Raw genomic sequence first — 19,528 nt, forward strand, 5'->3', positions numbered from 1 at the left:
AAGTGTTTCTGAAAAGCCCAGAGAGCCATCAGCACTGGGGACAGGAGATGGTGGTTAAGGGGAACACAGAAGATGGGAATTTTCTTTACTTCATCCAGCTCATACTCTCCCAGGATCCATGGACACTAGGTTTTCAATTGTATAGGGCTGAGTGATGATATTTTCCTCCATAACCTTCTGTGGCACATCTCAGATATACAGAAATCACAACGTAAATCTTAAATCCATTTTAACATCTCTTACATTTCCAACAAGGAATCTTCCCTTGTAAGTACTGAGGAATCAGGTCAATAACATTTTGTTCCACTTACAGTTTACCCATCAGTTCAACTTTGTAAACCTAAGCCATAACCCTCCTGAGGTTTCTCTCCACACTGAAGAGAGTTCTTAGTCTCCCTTCACAGTGCAGCCACTCCAAACCTTGGCTCATTTAATCTGCCTCCCCCCATGAATACTTTCTGTGTGCCCTTCATATCCTTTGACATGCACAGAGCTCTGCACACAGAAACCAACGTGAGTATACCACAGTTTTTGGTATCATCAAAACGGCTTCTTTTTGGTTTGTAATACCCTTGCTGATGCAACCTAAAACACCATGGTTTTTTCTTTTGCTGCCACCCCATCCTGTGCCTGTAAACACTTTCAGCAATAAGGTCAGGATCACTTTCTGGAGTTGTAACAAGCTCAGCATCATTTAAGTATGGGATAGTCTGTTTGTGTGAAATATTCCTTGCCTCACATTTGTCTCTGATCGAGATCATCTGCAACTTGTTGCCCATCTGCTCAGTTTTGGAGTTCCCACTATCAACTCAGCCTTTGACTACCTGAGGCATAATGTCATCAGCATTCTTGGAAATGTCACCATGCACCTCATGTCTCCAACAAATTTCTCACATTCATGCACCTCCTAAAAATATCTGTATCACTTTCTGTTACTCCTGTAATTGCTTCCCTCCTCCCCTCAGCCCCAACTGATCTTTGAATTCAGCTTGAAAAATACATGTAGAAGGGATTGTCAATGCACCACATAAAAGTTCAAAACTTCATGTAAGACTGCGTAGGATTATCAAAATCAATTTCTTTCATTTGGGTAAGAAAATAGCAAAAACAGAGTTTACAATATATAAAGTTTCCTTGCCAAATAATGCTTAGCAGCATTATACTTGAATCTGAAATCACCAACAGATTTCATTTCTGGAATCCATTCAATTGCTAATTTCTTGCCACTTTATCTTGAGATCTGCTGAGCAAAAAAATGTAATAGGAAACAAAGTTTAAGTTGATCACTACTCTGAGCTACTGAGAATTAACTTTAAAGCAGAGCATAATGTATTAATTACAAAGAATAAAAACTGAAACCTAGTAAAATTATTATTATTACAGTCAATTTTCTTTTCTGGTTTACAGAAGGTTCTAAATGTTAATATCTATTTTCTTTTTATTTGAAATTATTACATGAAGATGTGTTATACCAGGTCTGCTCTACCTTCAGTATCACCTTCATTCAATACAGTTTGAAAATGTTCCTCTTATTTTCTCATTCTCAAAATTGACTTTAATAACATTATTTTAACTACAAAAATTTAATTTTTAGAAAATGTAGACAAAAATAAAAGGACTATTAAAACTTATGCGAGTCACAGTATAAGCATTCTGACTTTACAGGTGCTTTTTTTTTCAATAGTCCATTTAAGCTGTTCTGAAAAAGAGAAATCAAACATGTCAATTGACACATATTTTTTTTGTAATTTATATTCTACTCATATATTTAAATAAATTTGACACAGTACCAACATATGCATTGGACAATGCCATAACAATATCAACTCTTTGGAGTGTAAGTAGAAGCCACATCCTTCACCTTTTGTTTTACTCATGCTTTGATCCTGAGGATAAGTTAAAGCATTTTGGGTGACATGGGTTTCAAGTCTTAAAAAGAGAGAATACGAATACCCAAAACCAAATTAGGACAAATAATGAAAAACTAAAAGATGTCAAAGCATAAGAGTTATGCAAATCCCATGTCACCATGGTTATATAAAGACCGTGCAGCTGATAAGCCTGTGGTCTTTTCATGCCCAGCTTCATCAATAATTGAGACTTACTTAGAACACACAACTTTTTCCTGTCAACTAGTTTCTTTCTTTTGAAAATCCACTATAGAAGAGTGAGGAGAAAAGGAGGAGAGGAAAAGGAAAAGGAAAAGGAAAAGGAAAAGGAAAAGGAAAAGGAAAAGGAAAAGGAAAAGGAAAAGGAAAAGGAAAAGGAAAAGGAAAAGGAAAAGGAAAAGGAAAAGGAAAAGGAAAAGGAAAAGGAAAAGAAAGGAAAGGAAAAAGAAAAAGAAAAAGAAAAGAAAAAGAAAAGAAAAAGAAAAGAAAAAGAAAAAAAAAAGAAACCACATGTGTGGTGGCAGAAGTTAGGGTAGGATGTGTTTCCAAGACCTGGGAGCAAAAAGCATTCCCTGTCTCTGGCACAGCCAAGAAGACTGGGAGGTAAATAGGAGCATCCTGATGCACATGAGTCTCACTAAAGTGCACCAGGAACATTTCTATCAGTGCAGCACAACTCTATCTGTATTCCTCCTGGTGCAATGCTATTATTCATGCAAAGTTCACTAACTGAGGTCTCTGCAATCATTTTCCTCTAAATTGCACAAGCTGTCATTCCAGAGGAAAACAAACCGATCGGTCAACATACTGAACAGAACAAAAGGAGGACAACATGTGCAAGTGTTTAAGAACCTTCATCTGGGGAACATAATTGGATTATTCCCACTTAAAAAATCCTAGGCTTCCTTAAAATGCAGAATATGCCAAGAAAATCCATGTAATATTCTAACACTGCATTGAGCTGAAAGAACATTCAGTTAGACACTTCTATCAATATATGAAGGGATGAACAATAGCAATCTTAACCAGAACAGGAATATATTTTATGTCCTCAGACAAAGCTCAACCACAAATCTCTTTCTTCTGTGTTGCCAAAGCAGATTACAGGGCTGTTAAAATGATGTGTTATTATTTTGTGTTTGCACTTACGTAACGAGTTAATGCTTGGAAACACAGATGAGTTTCCAATGTACAAAAGAACAGCTTTTTATGGGACAACTAAAGGCCAAGGACTCCCTGGTGTAACAAATAACAGTGCCATCAACACCTGGAAATACAGCAGAAATAATTATTTAAGTTTCTGACAGCTATAGATTATTTGCTGCATCTCCTTCTTTTAACACAGAATCATTTAGGTTGGAAAAGACCTTCAGGATCGCTGACTCCAACCCTTAACCCAGCACTCCCATCCCTAAACCATGTCCCTAAGTGACACATCTACATGTGTTCTAAATACCACTGGGAAACCTTCAGGCACTTTCCAGTACCCAAAGGGGAGCTACAGGAAGGCTGAAAAGAGACTTTTCACAGGGGCATGGAATGATAGGATAAAGGAGAATTGCCTTAAGACAAGGGAGTGTTTAGATTAGATATTAAGAAGAAATTATTTGCTTCTGCGTTGTGAGGTGCCAATACAGGTTGTCCGGAGAGGTTGTGGAGTTCAAATCACTGGAAGTTTTCAAAGCCAGGCTGAATGAGGCTCTGAGAAACCTGATCTAGTAGAGGTTTCACTGTCTATGCCAGGGGGGTTGGAGCTCAATGAACTTTAAGTTCCCTTCCAACCTCAACCATTCTGTGATTCTATGGTGACTCAATGACTTCCTTGGGCAGCCTTTCCAATGACTGATAACATGTTCCAAGTGAAACTTTAATCATGATTAGGCTCAGTAATAACCCTCCAGGACACTCCCTTTTTGATGCTAGTAAGCATTTTCACAGCTTTTTTGCCCCAGTGGCTCTGAAAACAGTATTTTAAAGCAGAATGGCATATCCAGATAGACTTAGAATGAAGGTTAAGAACATGCTCTTTACTAAAACCTATCTTAACAGCAACTTTTTTTTATATTGGAAATTCTCTTTTTAAAGGTATAAAACTATTTTTGTATTATCTCAAACACTCTAGCTTTCTGTGTCTGCATAAGAAAAATTTATCTAAGAGTGATCATAAATAATATTAAATTGATAAATCCATTTTTTTAAATCCAGCCTATGAAATGTAGATGTTAATGGCATTGGTTTTTATAGATGAAATAGATTAGGATTACCTTTTTGAATTAACCAAGGTAGTATTAGTATTACAGAGATGTGCTTTAATGACATGCAATCAAACAGAAACATTATAAAACAGTAAATTCGGTAATGTTCTACTTAAAATTGAGCAGTTATGGATGCTTGTTTAGTTCTTTTAAACATTAAAGGTTAAAAGATAAAAATATGGAGTCTAGAAGGGAGTGGTAGTCACTGACAGGAGTAAGTAGAAAATAATTAAATTATAGTGTACGAACAATTTATAGGACGCAAAATTCAATGACTGATAATTCCTTTTATATTTGAAGACTCTAGATGTTGAGAGGTCCTTCGAAATTTCAAGCCAGAATCAAATCTAAAACAACTAAAAATACTTTCACAATATTTTTACCGTCTTTTAACCTACCTCTTTTTTTTCTCTACCAACTGTCTGCAGATCTCCTTCCACCGATTATTCAAACTTTCCAGTTGTTCCTTCAGCACCTTGGCATCTGCCTTTGATGACTGCTCAATAATCTCTTCACCAGTTGCATTCAATGTTTTGACAACAGTTTGCTGCTGCCCAATGCCATCCTGAAGCTCCTGCAAAATACCCAACACATTCATGTCTTCACAAGGAAATTAAGCATGAAAGAAATGCTTTATCACATACTGGAAAGATGGAAAGAGGTGAAAGTTTTTGCTCTCCTCTGAAGTCCAAATGAAAAATCCAAGATGAGTAGAAAACAGGACACCTCATTATTTTGTAGCAAATACCTTTCAGTACATCTCTGCAACCTTTTATCCCCTCCTGTATTGCTGTCTACTAGAGAGCATTACAGTATACTCTGCACATCAATTAATAACAGTTGAGAAAAAATTTTCTTCTACACACCCACAGGTATATATCACATATATCACATAAAAGAGTCTACAAAGCATTGTAAGATTTAAACTACAAAATGTGCAAAACAAAATTCCTATTAGCTATAAATTCAAATAAACAGTGTCAGGAAAGCAGAGACTGTAAAACTTCTGATTCCATTAAAGAACTTCTGATTCCATTAAAGAACTTCTGATTCCATTAAAGATCTTCTTCTCCAATTGTGAAAAGCCAAACTCTCGTGTTTTTTTGTTTGGTTTTGATTGTTTGTTTGGCTGTGCTTTTGCTTTAGGGTTTTGGTTGTTTTTTTTTTTTTTTTTTTTTTTTGCAGGAGGGGAGGTTGGTTTTGTTGTTGCTGTTGTTTTTAGGTTTGGTTTGGAATTTGGTGGCTGTTAGTTGGTTTGGTTTTTGGGGTTTTTTTAACAGGACTGGAGAGAACAACATTTGTAAGAAAAAGTATTGGAATGTTTCTATTTACAAATAGAATTAAAAACTACCAAAAGATAACCAATATGGGCCATTCTTAAGTTTTACTGAATGCAGTGGGTACATTTTTCTCCAACTTTTATGATAAAATATTTTTTTTCTTGCAGAATTCCTGTAGCTACCTTACTTCATGTTTAAAAACAACAGAATTCTGAATCTGTAGCTTAGGTTGTAACACTGTATGCCTGTTGAATCAAGTTCATATCTATGAATAATCAATATTTTCATGACAGAAAATGGGGGAGTAATTAAATAAACTAACAAAACACACTACAACATTTTCATAATTTTAGTCATCACTTAGAGCATGAGTATTTTTCCTTTGAATTACTCAGAATATAGAAACAAAAAAGTGTAAAATAATTTTCAACAGTTTACTGCTAAAATAAGCAGGAGCTGAAATAACATCAGCAATCTACACTGTGACATTCATACTTATGACAGATTTTCACAACTTCAGGAAGTGTGTCTGAATCCTATGTCCATACAAAGGCTTTCAAGTAAAATGCTGAAACTAGTTTTTCTGGAGGAAACCAAATACTTCAGCATATCATACCCCAGAATAAAATGATATGTTTGCTTTCTTTTTCTTAATACATAGCATAAATTGCAGAGCAAGTCAGCAAACCTACATTTTAACATTAAATAAAATTTGTCCATGAAACACTTAAATCTGATACAACTTTCCAGGAATGTAAAAGATGAACATAAGTACTCCTTATGCTTTTTTGTAATATATATCTTTGGTCATGAGGTTATGACTGAAGTTCACAAACTGAATCACTCTGTAAGTTTACTTGTTCTAATGTGGTCAAACTGAGTTGCCAGCTACTAATTCATTAAATTGCATTGGGTCAGTTGAATGCACTGTCTCAGCTTTTGCACAGATTTTACAGGGACAGCTTGAACACCAGCACCAGCAGAGCCTGGGGCACAGGGGTCAATGTCAGCAGGTGTGTGGTGGTGTTTGCCCACAGTCCTGGACAAGGGGCTGTAGCTGATGCAGAGGTTTGCAGTTTTGAGATTTGGCTTATTTTTAATACACTTTCTGTTTGGTTTTATCACAATTTCTTGTAGGTTGTTACAGGACACACACACTCCATCCCCAAATTATTCCTTAGATTCCTCTCAGTAAAACTGTTCTGCTGATGTGTTGGGGGGTTTTTCCAAACTATTTTGAACCCCCACAATTTCAGAATAAGAAGTAGCTGTGATGAGCCTGATGTGACAGTAATCTGCATCCTGTTTTATTATATTTTGATAGGATGATAAAGATTTTTCTACAGGATCTTTAGAAGCTATGTGACAGTCCAGTCATGTCACCCAGCACCCTGCTGCCCCACAGTGTCCCAGCACACTTTGCTTTGCCTGTGGAATGTGTAAGGTTTCTAAGGTACCTTTGTAGCAGAAACTGCAAGATTTTCTAAGAGCCAGAATAGACACATAAAAGCCTCTTACTTTGAGATATAAGATCTTATTTTCTTTCTGCAATGCACATTAATACAATAATACCTAGCCCAACTTTTTGACTATTATTTTCATATACATTATTTCACTGTTAGAAAAAAATAGCAGCAATAGCTAGGTTGTTTGTCTAAATGTAAATATTGTTTACTCTTGCAAGTCTAATTTGGTCTTTCCACTACTTATCTCCTTTTTGGTAATGCCCAGTATTAATAAGTACATAGTTTTCTCACATATTCACTAGTTTTTGCACATATTCGCTGTATTTCACATTGATTTTAGCACTAGAGCTTTTGCATTGCACAGTAGGGAGAATTACATGGGCAAATCATAACGAAATATAGTTTGATAAAAAATATGTTAGATTAAGTGGCATATTTCCAGCAAGGCTCTTGAGACTTTTGTGCTACTGCATGCACCTGTGTGAAGTTAAGATCCAGACCACTTACTGAAAAAACAACTCAGAACAAAGTTTCTACTTATATGCAGAGGCCCATTCATTTGGAATAGGAAATCAAAACAAGAACAGAGATGAAAAGATGGGAAATTCTACTTCTGGAACTCTGGAGGTTTTAGAAGCAAAATTTGTAGAAATTACTTGTTATCTATGAATCCACTTCTCTAAATGACAGAAACAACAACCAGTCAGTAAAGTACTATGAAGTGAAATGCTAAGTGAAAGCTCATTCAAGTACTCTGAGCTTATTTCTTGTACTCACAGCATCTTAAATTAGGATTTCTCTCTCCCCCAGCATACACAAACACAAAAGAGCAACTAGTACATGATTGCCACACTTATTTCACTTGACACAAAGATAAACAAAGGAATTTTTTCATTTATCCTCTGACATATTATGTAATAGGCCTCACTTACAAAGAAGAAAAGAAAATAGCTAGCTCAATGGCAGGGGTGGTCTTAGAACTTAAGATCTCTAATGCTGGAATGGGAACAAGATGTGTAGGAAGGAGAAGTGTGAACTTCCACCAGAACATGAGAGAAGCTTTCTGGCCATCTGCATTTCAGATCACCATAAAGAACTCAATCTGAGATGCTTTTTTTTTCAAGAACTCTAAGCATTTAGCACTTTTAACATGATTAAACAGAAACACATGTGCTGATAAAGTTCTACTGGATTCCACAGCTCACAAAAAAGATTTTTTTTGGTAATGGATTCTGCACAAAGCAGAGCCTCCCATGAAGACATTAACATTTTTTAAAAGGTATTTTTTATGAAGAGAACAAAAGTTCTTTAACTGTTTTACTCAAAGCCACATTTCACATGCTTATCCCAGAGTTATTACCACAAAGATGCTTTTCACAACTTACATTAGTATCTAAGATTAACAAATGTACTTAAAAATCATTTATTGTTATGGAAAAGCCCTGCAACAACATGAAAAAAATTTTAAAACCAAGCTAATTTCTGTCAGAAAAAATGAATGGTCACAAAATTATTTAAGGGGAAAAAAAATGTATTGCCTCTCCTTCCTGCAGTGTAAGGTACAGATCCAAAAGCTCTTAAAGGTACTATGCACTACTTTAAAAAACTGTAGTCCTAAATTCAACATTTATGTTCTAATCTTCAGTCATTTACATAAATTTCTCCTCTGCTTTAAATCACATAAAACCATAAGGTTGACATAAGAGTGTCTACTCAGATGCAGCAATATAAATCAAAGGACTGTGGAAACATCTGGTGGAAAATTTTCCCCCAAACAATTTGCTAGCATTTGGTTATCAGAATGAATTTACCCATTAAGAGTATGTACCTCTGTTCAATATTCTATTAGAAATAAGGAAGAAATTAATTTTCTAGGCAGTTAAACCCTAGTGATTTAATCTGGAGACACATTACGGGCACTTTGTTAGGATTAAAGCAATCAACAAAGAGTATACGATGTTTCCTAGCTGTTTTGTGACCAACAGCTATGAAATGTTTGTTGCTTGGTGTGCACTATGTTTGTTATTGTGTTAGTATTATTATGAATTATGGAAATTCAGGACAGCTGATGGAGATGGAAAAGTGAAAAATAGTGAAAAAAGTCCTTTGCTATGGAGTTGACAATAATGTAAAGGAAAATGTTTTCTTCTCAACATAAATTATAGGAAGTATAATGGCTTGAATATTAATACCAACCCTGTTCAGCAATAGTATTTGAAAGAGGTGACAGTAGGCTTTGGGCAGATTCTCCCTATAAAGCAGACCTGGGTTTATGTTCTCTGTTTTTGGGTATCAGCTGTACATGGGAAACCAAAAGAAAATTACCGCAGACCTGTTTTATAAACATACAATAAATACTGTAAAATTAAAAGGAGATTTCATTTTCACTTTGAAAAAAAATTATAAATAGAATTATATTTGGCTTACGCCACAGTTTATCTAAAAAGCTTATAAAACATAGAAACATTTTGCTTGATTTGGTATGCAAATTGCTTTGTTGGAGAGCCTTAGGAAATGACTATTCTATCCTGCTTTCTGTATTACTTCTTTTTTTTCTACAGTTTGGTGCTGTACAGTTAGGAAGACATGAGGGCCACTATTTCCCTAGATGGATTTTATATTATCCATGACTGATAGTATAGATAAAGAAAGTTGGGTACAATTCTACTTCACAGTTGTATATTTTAACAAAATAAATGGAGATATAAAACTTCTTATACTCTGCCAAAAGCTTCTAAACTCAGCAAGAGCTCCAGATTTATTTGAAAGTTTTAATCTCTTCCAGACTTTATCCTCTGACTGTGCCTTTTGTCTCTAGAAAGGGAGAAATCTGTCCTTCAGAAGACAAGCCATAAAAGTGGAAACTTCATTATTTTATCTACAGAAATTCTTTAGTCTATCCTGCTGGTCTTAAAAAAAGCAATAGTCTACTATGGCTTACTAACTTCGTACCCCAGGTTGCTACAGTAATTCCAGATTCTTGCTGCTGCTCTCTCTGTTGCTCTAAAATATAATTCCAAACTCATCTCCAGTCCATCTCCAAGATGGACCTGCTGCTGGCCAAGGCTGAGCCATCACTGGGAGAACCTCTGGGATAATGTAGTTAAGAAGAGGAATGAAATCCCCAGGATGGGACATTCCCACAGTGTGCAGCTGTGTAATTGAAGAGGGAGGGAGGAGTGAGAATATGCGAGAGAAACAGCCCTGCAGACACCGAGGTCAGTGCAGGAGGAGGGGCAGGAGCTGCTCCAGGTTCCAGAGCTGAGGTTCCCCTGCAGACCCTGGTGCAGACCTTGGTGAGGCAGCTGTGCCCCTGCAGCCCTTGGAGGATCCTCTCCAGAGCAAGGGGATGCTAAAAAAATGCTGAGGCCTGGTGGGCAGTCTGTGCTGGAGCAGGGTCCTGGCAGGAGCAGTGGCCCCATGTAGACAGGAGCCCATGCTGGAGCAGCCTGGCTGGCAGCACGTGTCTCCATGCTGGAGCCATCTGTTCCCAAGCTGCACATGTGGGAATGTCCCCATCCTGGGGTAGGGAAAGGCTGTGAGAAGTTCCCCCTCTGCGGAGGAAGGAGCAGCAGAGACAACATTTGATGCACTAATCAGAGCCCCAATTCTCCATCCACTTGTATCACTGGATGTGGAGATTTAAAGTGCTCAGGAGTGCAGAAAATCCTAGGACGTGTGTAGAGGAGTGGAGGGAAGTTGTTTTAAGATTTAGGTTTGCTTCTCATTGCCCTGCTCCAATTTAATTGAAGATAAATACAATTATTTCCTCAAGCTGAGTGCTTTGCCTATGATGGCAACTGGTGAGTGATCTCTCCCTGTACTTATCTTGATACATGAGCTTTTTGTGGTATTTTTTCTTCTCCAGTCCACCTGAGGAGGGAGGTGACAAAGTAGATTTGGTGGCCAACTAGTGTCCAGCCAGGGTCAACTCTCCACAAAAACACTCTGTGGCTTAAAAGCATTGAAAAAAGTTATATATTACTGTTTCAGCTGAGAGCTGACCTTGGCAACTTAATAATCTTAGAAACTATAAGATAAGTAGTATTGTCTTCAAATTCTGATAGTTTGCAATCATACTAAATCCTTGTGGTTTTATAAAGATACACACCAGAATAATAAAAAAAAAAAAAGAAAATCTCTTTCTCATTTTATTCCAGTGACATGCAAGTGTAAAAATGAGCCATATCCCTTTAAATTAATATTTCTTGTCTCTTTCTAATGTGACACAAAATTGTGATGAATATCATTTTGGTATTGAACTGTAAAGTGCATGACCAGAGGTCTATTTTGTGTTTCTAGCCAAAATGACACAGTTGCTTTTTATTAGTATATTAATTCAATTTAATTTTAGAACTGATTTAGAAATACTGCAGGGAGAAAAAGGGAATTTTTTTCCTGCAAAAACTCTACTGCTACTGCATGCTAACTATAATGCTTCAGGTTAAACACATAAAATTCAATTCTGAGTCCAAAAACCTCCACACTGATTTTGCAGCACACAATACTGAATACCACTGTAATATATTAATTTCCATACCGATGTAGCATCAAAATGTGAAGACAATACTCAGTCAAACAACTTTTTAATTTGTCTCTACACAGAATTCAATATGGCCTAATTTGATACCATGTTTATCAGCAGTACTGATGGATTTATCTTAATATCACAACAAGATTTTTAGCTAAATAAGCTATTTTAATCCAACTCAATGTGAATGTAGTTCTTAATTTTTTTCTGTCATATTTAAAGCAACTTATTTTTCTTCTTTTAAATTAAAAACTGTTGTAGCACCTTTATGATTTCACAGATTTTCCTGATTCTTACAGAACTATCCAGACCCTTGCATAATCCTGTGTGCATTAGAATCTAGAAAACTTCAATTTGCTTTCCTATGGCATCTATACCTGGAACGTGTTATCTCTATTCATTAACTCAGCAGCACTGGAATATACACATGTGCCTTAGTATCCTGTTTTCTTTTCAAACATTATATTTATGTGGTACATATTACCTCTTTCTTTTAAAATTTATAGATTTTTATTTGTCAGTGCTTCCAGATATGGAAAACCTCAACCCATTAAATGAAAGCAGATTGGAAATATTGAACAAGCTATACATATTGACTCTGTGGTATTGGACATTTACAGCTTTCCTTTATAATAAGCTACTGCAGATATCTCCCCCTTCAAGTATTTGAATAACATGTAAATATATCTTTATATTTGTATAAATGTATTTGTATAACCCTCTCTGTTGGAATTCTCATCCATATCTTCTATATTTTATTTTAAAATAAATTAAAATTTCACATAATTTTTTTTCAATCAGAAAAACCTCATGTGTTTGTTCTTCTTCATTAATATTTAAAATATATATTTTTCACAAATACAAGAAACTTTTCTGGATACTTTTTATTCTGTGAAAACAAAAAAATTAGTCACATAACAGACAAAAATAGAAAAACCTATTACTAATATTATTCTGCCCATTAATAAGAAAAGAATGGCAAAAGTATTTGGACTAGTAATCAGCGTACACTGGCTTGGCTGCAATTATAGAAAGTTATAAAGGAATAAATGTATCCTAAGAAATGTGAAGCCTAGAAAAGTGGCTTCCCAGTAGTGGAAAATTACTGTGGTAGGCAAGGGGATGAATCAGTTTAGGCTTGGAACAGCTTCTGTACAGGAGCATCAAGTGCAAAGGCAGTAAAATGGAATTGGGTACCACGGACAGCTCCACTTACCGATTTACCTGTGGTACATCACTGCATTATGGCCTTGCAATACAGCAACAGGAGCAAACCATGGGTTGTGTTCAGTGAGATAAGGAGACAAAAATAAAATATTTCCTGAGATTTCAGCTAGGTTAAAACCAGAACAAAATAAACCAAGCCAGCAGAAACACTCAATTTTCAAGAAGAAAAAGAAGAAATCTAATTATAGCAATCAAGTTATTTCCCTGCCCAGTGCTGGAAGGATCATACAGCATAAGCTCAACTGTCCTGAACTTAAGATAGACCCAAAAAACCTTAGCAAATCATTTACCAGAGGATTCTGACAGCCAGAATTAATTGTCTACCTGCTGCTTCTCCTCCTCCTGTCTCCATCAAGGCAGCATTTGCCTCAAGCCTCTGAGTGAGACCAGCCTGTGGGAGAATGTCAGGGGCAAGGGATGGATGACAAACCACCTGTCTGTAAGCAGCTACCACATCATCCTCCTCCTTCCTCTCTTTAGATCTTGCTGGACCTTCCCTTGCCTTTCACAGCTCCATCAACTCTAGAATCCTAAGAGCTGCAGCTTTAGCTCTTTTAGTGCTGAGAAGAGGGTTTCTGTCCCAACTGAGTCATGTTCAGTTAAGTAGAATGGCTTTACTCCCTACAACTACCACTGGGGTGTTTCTTGGTCTCTGCTATGCTTCATGTTCCTCAGTATCTTAGCCTATGAGTCCTTGCTCCTTCTTCAGAGCATAATTATAGCATTGGGGTCTGATCTTTTATTAATTCAAATGCTTTCCTAAGCATGCCAGTGTTGCTACTCAAGGGATTTCTGATTTACATATTCCCATAATTTCATTTCTGATTACTAAATTCATCAGCTTGCTTCAAAGTAGTTCATAATATAAACATAGTAATACTTTCAGGAACTAATGTTCATTGCATATTCAACATTTTTCTCAGAACAGCACCACAGTTGCAAAATACAAATCAATATGTTTTCTAATAAAGTTTTCTTTCAGTGAAAAACATGCCTCCCTACATCCTAATCTTTTAAGAGAAGAAAAAGAGACTGTTTTAAAACATCAAGAGTTAGAAATAAAAATAAACTTTTATAGGCACTAGGTACTCTCTGCTGGACTACAATTGATTTCAGTTCAGCTCTTCTCACATCTTCAACAAGAGGTTATATTAAAATTGAAATAACTGTATCAAATCTGAGAGAAATATGCGTTGAAAACAGAGGAATCCCAGGCTAAAGATAGGGACTCAGGAAACAAGCAATTCAGGAAATGTTACTTCTCTTTCTGAAGATATCACTATTTCATAGACTTGTCACAAACAGAAACAAAAACCCTCAACCTTGGGGTTTTTTTCCCTTTCTGAAATATTTAATAGGAGCTATGGGTGGTTTACTGACCCATAGAAATTTAGGAAGCAGAAGTGTGAAGTTGTAGATTTTTTAACATGCTCAGCTTCCCTGAGTGATAGACATTGAGGGGACTTGGTACTACTCTGAAATGGATTCCAGCAAAATGGCTTTGGGGAAAACATCCCTTGTGCTTCTATCAAGTAACATTGCACACAAGAGTCATGCTTAAGTAAAAATCGCAATCCTTTTGCTTTCTATGGATAATGTGTAATTATACATTAATTATAATTATCCATTTCTATGGATAATGTATTATTATAGAGTGGTGATTGTTCTGCTCTACACTGCTGTAGCTCCCATCCTGTGGGCAGTTTTGGGTACCATAACATATAAAATAGACATTAAACTATTAGAGAGCATCCAAAGGAGGGTAATGAGGATGATGAAGGATCTAGAGAGGAAGTTGTGTGAGGAGGGGCTGAGGGCCCTTGGTCTGTTCAGCCTGGAGGAGACTGAGGGGAGGCCTCAGTGCAGTCACAGCTTCTTGTGAGGGGAACAGGAGGGGCAGGCACTGATCTCTGCTCTGTGGGGACAGTGACAGGACCCGAGGGAATGGCCTTAAATTGTGCCAGGAGAGGTGTAGGTTGGGTACCAGGAAAAGATTCTTCCCCCAGAGGGTGACTGGGCATGGAACAGGCTCCCTCGGTCACAGCACCGGCCTGGCAGAGCTCAAGAAATATTCAGAAAACTTTCCCAAGCACAGGATGTGATTCCTGGGGCTGTCAGGTGCAGGGCCAAGAGTGGGACTCCCTTCCACTTCCAACTAAGGATGCTCTATGATTTTATAACTTTAGTATTTAATTGTTCTATGATTTTATAACTTTAGTATTTAATTGTAGACAATATGTAATTAAGGACACATTCCCATGTTTAGAGAAGACAAAACAGAATTAACCCACTGCCAGTTGCAGCTCACTATTATGACATCCAATCACCATCCAAACAATCATCTGAAAATGAGAACTATCTACAAATGCTATATTAATGTTAAGTTATGTTAACTCTGGTACTTTTAAAAAGCATAAATGCAATTTGTAAAAGTGCTATAATAATAGAAAGACAACTTGATTACTGCATTCTAATTTTTTTTTCTTTTGGCAAGGTGCAACACAGAGGAAAACCAATATATTTTATGAAACCAGCAGTTTTATTTAGAGGATTTTGTGGAATACCTTTGTTTTTATTCACAAATCTCTACATTTACATTTAACATTGAATTTCTATGCTGGGACATAGTTTCAATCAGCATTAAATTTTGCTTTAAATGTACACCTGATTTCAAAGAATTCATTTTTAAATGATAATAACATATTAGGAAACTTAAATTATTGTATTTTATATTAAAATTACAAAAGAATGGTACATCCCAAGAAAAAACTGGAATAGGTAAAAATATTCAGTTCAACCCCTAAAAAAATTCCAAGTGAAAAGTAAGTTTTACTACAAAAAAGGAGTCTTCAAGTGCACATCAATCTCTCCTAAAAAAAGTTTTAAAATGTCAAGTCCACATATATATCTGATTTTGTCTGCTTATTTTGTATCTATACTAAAAATATTACAATAAGAATAAACAGGTGCAAATGTCACCAGAATTGATACCATACTAGATATCTAGTCAATATTTCAACAGAACTAATAAAGTTATTTTCTGTATTGCAGCATCCCTCACAGCAGGAAAAATGGTTACCATATAGAAAAACTTATTGTGGTTCAAAATAAATATATTGATTTTTGCTGAAGAGAAAAGATTGACGGAATTTTTCAGTCAATCACTAAACTTCCATTTAAGAAGTTAGATAAAGCTAGATATTACCAATAATTTAATAAATCAGTAGGAAATATGAGAAGCAGCATAAATCAGGCGATTTTTGCAGCCTTCGAACCTCATTTTCTCCCTTAAAAATGCTAATAGCTCTAACTGTACTTAGTGTATTTTACAAATATTTTGGTCAGAATTAAATATTTACAGTTTTTTGCATAATTCTGACCAAGGTATTTATTTAACTGCACATAATTTTGTTTCATGGTAATTTTAACACTCAAAAAAGTATTTTTCTTCAATTCACTGTGATACTGCACACCTAATACACTTTATAGGTGCAGAAGTCTGGCCATGAAATTCTAACATTAATATAAAAGAGGAAAATATTTGTTTGGCTATAAAATCCCCTTCATTATTCTGTTTTTCTGCAGAATCACTAGGGGCCACAGGATTGAGTGTACATGTCTCAGAGGAATCACCCCAATGAACAACTTTTCTGGGCATGGGGACCAAAATCAAATATTGGATTCAATTTGAATCACAGACTGAAACAGACACTGAAATCCCACAAGCTCCACTCACACAGGAAAACAGGCTGAAAGTCTCTCCAAGCCCTCCCAGAGCAGCAGTGCCAGAGAAAAGCAGGGAGTGGAGGGCTCACAGCACAACTCTGACCCTTGCTCTGTGCTCAGGGAAGTCAGAGGCACTTTAGGCACAAAGCTTAAATTATTGAAGCCACAGGGAAAAACGGATTCATCTACGGTTCACAGCCACTTCTTGGTGGCTTCTCTGCTCTCCACTTTCAAAGAGAGGCAAGGGAGAATTTTTTTTTCAGTAATCGCCTACTTTGAGTCTGCCTGGAGTTATAGTCTCAAAATAAAACATTGTTATGAAGCTACTATCTGAAAATGCTTACACCATCATAACTATTAAATCTGTGGTTCTCATATACATGTCCTTGAGCAAAATGAAAGTGTTTTCTTCTAACTAATTGCAATATCAGAAAAGAGCAAATAATATCAAAGAGATGTAAATACTATTTCTATGCATAAAGACAGATAAGAAGCCAGGATAAATAACAGCCCATAAAAGAACTCATGAATTTGTACAAATTAATGAATTTATTAAAATGCATCATCCCAGACAGATGACCAGACCAAAAAAAAAAAAAAAAAAGGAAACAAAGATTATAGTTAAAAGCAAACTAAATCTGTTGTAATTGCAAAAAACCTACACCAAGATTTTCTTTGTTGTTGTTGGACGTGCCAAAACACTGGGGAATATCTTAAGCACATTCTTGTTTCTATGAAAGCCAGTCTTGAAGCATCTCAGGTGTTTCACTTTGCATGATAGATATACTCTAAGTCTTGATTACTTCCCAATTAAGGACACTTGTGATTGTCAAACTCCACTTTCCTTATATTTTTCTTATCAACAAAATATCAGCTCTCAGACAGGAAGAAAGCTGCAGTGAGCTCTACCAAGAGAAGAAATAGCTACCTGCAAGTGGAGGTGAAGGAGTCTAAGCTCACTGAGGTTCTGCACAGTTTCTTTTATGTGAAACTGGACATTCACAAGACAGAATATAAAGCAAAATATAATTTAGTCACACTTTTCAGATTAATGAGACCCCCTCTTTTTCCTTATTTTAGGCTCAATGTTCTTTCTGAAGGATATAGAAATAAAGAGGATTATGTGAAGTAAAAGCATGACAAAACCCCAAAAAATTTGATGTTTGTTTTTGGGTTTTGTTCTTTTTTGGGGATTTTTTTTTTGCTTGGAGGGGTTTTTTTTTCGGTTGTTTGAAATATCCTAGTTCCTGATACTAGTCAAAACTAATGCATTAGTCCTTAGAAAATCTGCAAAGACTGAAGTTACATAATTTATTCTTTCAGTGTTGAACCGAGATATCTATTTGTATGGGTAAATAACCACACAGGACTGATGGCAGGAGGAGACTTCCCAGAAGTGTTGTCAGGGATAACATGCATAACGCAATGAGATTTTAAATGAGAACACAGCTTTTGTAAATAAAGTACACTCCTCAAGACACTCTAGAGACATGAGAAGACACAATTCCTTCAGACAGAGATCCTGTTTAAAATACTATTTTTCCTCAGTGTTCCTGATTTCCATTAGAAACTTAAGTTAGACAAAAAGAAAGGATTTCAAGTGAAGTGTTTTGAACCCTAAGAGGTGGGTATAAGAAACAGCTCTATAAATCTAAAACCGAAAGCTATCCCAAAACAAGAACAGTGTTGCTGACTTCTCTTATTTGAAATGATGATAAATCACTTATACAATTTTTTTAAGAGTAAAAGGGAACTTTTGTTCACAGAAATGCACATTCTGTTGTAACTTCTCCACTTACAGGTCCCAGAAAGGGAGGGTGAAAAAGTACTCTGCTCAATCTCTCCTTGAATCACTGTAAATTGTAGAGCAATTCAGAGTTAAGTCTAACCAAAATGGATGATCTGTTTTTCCTGTTTAAATAAGTGTCAGGTTTTGAAGCATTTGGATAATTCTGAATCAGTAAGAGTTTATTTGCTAGTGGAAGAAGATGAGTTATCTTTACTTTAGCTGAAAATGGAGAACATACATTGAATTATAAAATTGTATCCCTATCTCTTCAGTCTTGGAATATTATCCTCTCTTTTACACCTCATTTCCACTGTCATACCTTTATTTTGTCTGTCAGGCAGCACAGAACGATCTTGCCAGGGGAAGTGAGAACAATATAGTCACAAGACATAAATGAATTCTACTATGGTCAAAGACTTTCCACTTACTTCCTTGATCGTTATCCTTTGCAAAGATTTGAGATGTCTCTTTTTGTCAGGACTTCTGCTAAGCCAAAAATAGCATGTAAATAAATCAGGCTGTAAAGACAAACTGTTATTTCCATTGATCTCAGAGAAAATTCTAGAAATAGCAGGGAACAAAAAAATTGGGACACAGGCAAAAAGCAAGTGTCTTTCACACTCATGACTCATTTTGCTAACACGTACTCTGTCCTGTTTGCCTCTCTGGGAAAGATGGTTAGAGTATTTGTGCTGCTCTCTCATTTGCATTACTAGTTTGTACCAAATGTGTCAATGTGCTGCAAAGAATTGTATATAGTTCTGGAGTTTAAACTACATTTTGCAGAAATTAACCAGTGATAATCTAGAAGCACATGCACTGTCTTTAAAACAAAACAAAAAACTCTAAACACAAAAGGCAACAGAATTGCCTTAAAGTCACTGCTATGTTATTTCTTCACTGAAGACCTAGGAAAAGCTTAACAGATGTGTGGAGCCTTGCCCTTCTGAGCAGGCTGAAATGGGGATTGACCAAGGGGAGAGAGTTCATTGGATGCTACACAGATGTTTGTTCATACATATTTCAGAAAACAGAATAGCAAACTTAGGACCTTTCCCTTTGCTGGTTTTTTATTTTCTCTGACCTGTTTTCAAAAGGTCTTTTCCAACATTAACTACATTGTCAAATTTCCCTACTGATAAAAACAACTTAAAAGTACATTTATATGTGTTTAAGAAAAATTCTACTCGTGCATGCAGTACATAAGGTATTTTATACTGTGTAACAAGACATTTATATCATAACTGTGTCTTTGTATTTAGATACAGAAGAATAGTAAAGTGTTGTCATTATTCATATATTTTTCTTGACACTTCAAAAGGTACGTTCCTCTAAAATAAAGGCATCTCAGAATTGTCTTCTTTA

General features: G+C 35.9%; 1 protein-coding gene across 2 annotated transcripts in view; it reads right to left on the bottom strand.

Moving 5' to 3' along the window:
• The window catches only part of DMD (dystrophin), a 1,160,174-nt gene that overhangs the window by 389,911 nt on the left and 750,735 nt on the right, over positions 1–19,528 (bottom strand). For both annotated transcript variants that reach the window (XM_059491405.1, XM_059491401.1), the window contains exon 45: positions 4,543–4,718. In XM_059491405.1, coding sequence (XP_059347388.1) covers positions 4,543–4,718 — 176 coding nt within the window. The remainder of the gene's footprint in view (positions 1–4,542; positions 4,719–19,528) is intronic.

This window comes from Ammospiza nelsoni, chromosome 2 (genome assembly GCF_027579445.1).
Source record: "Ammospiza nelsoni isolate bAmmNel1 chromosome 2, bAmmNel1.pri, whole genome shotgun sequence".
Lineage (NCBI taxonomy): Eukaryota > Metazoa > Chordata > Aves > Passeriformes > Passerellidae > Ammospiza > Ammospiza nelsoni.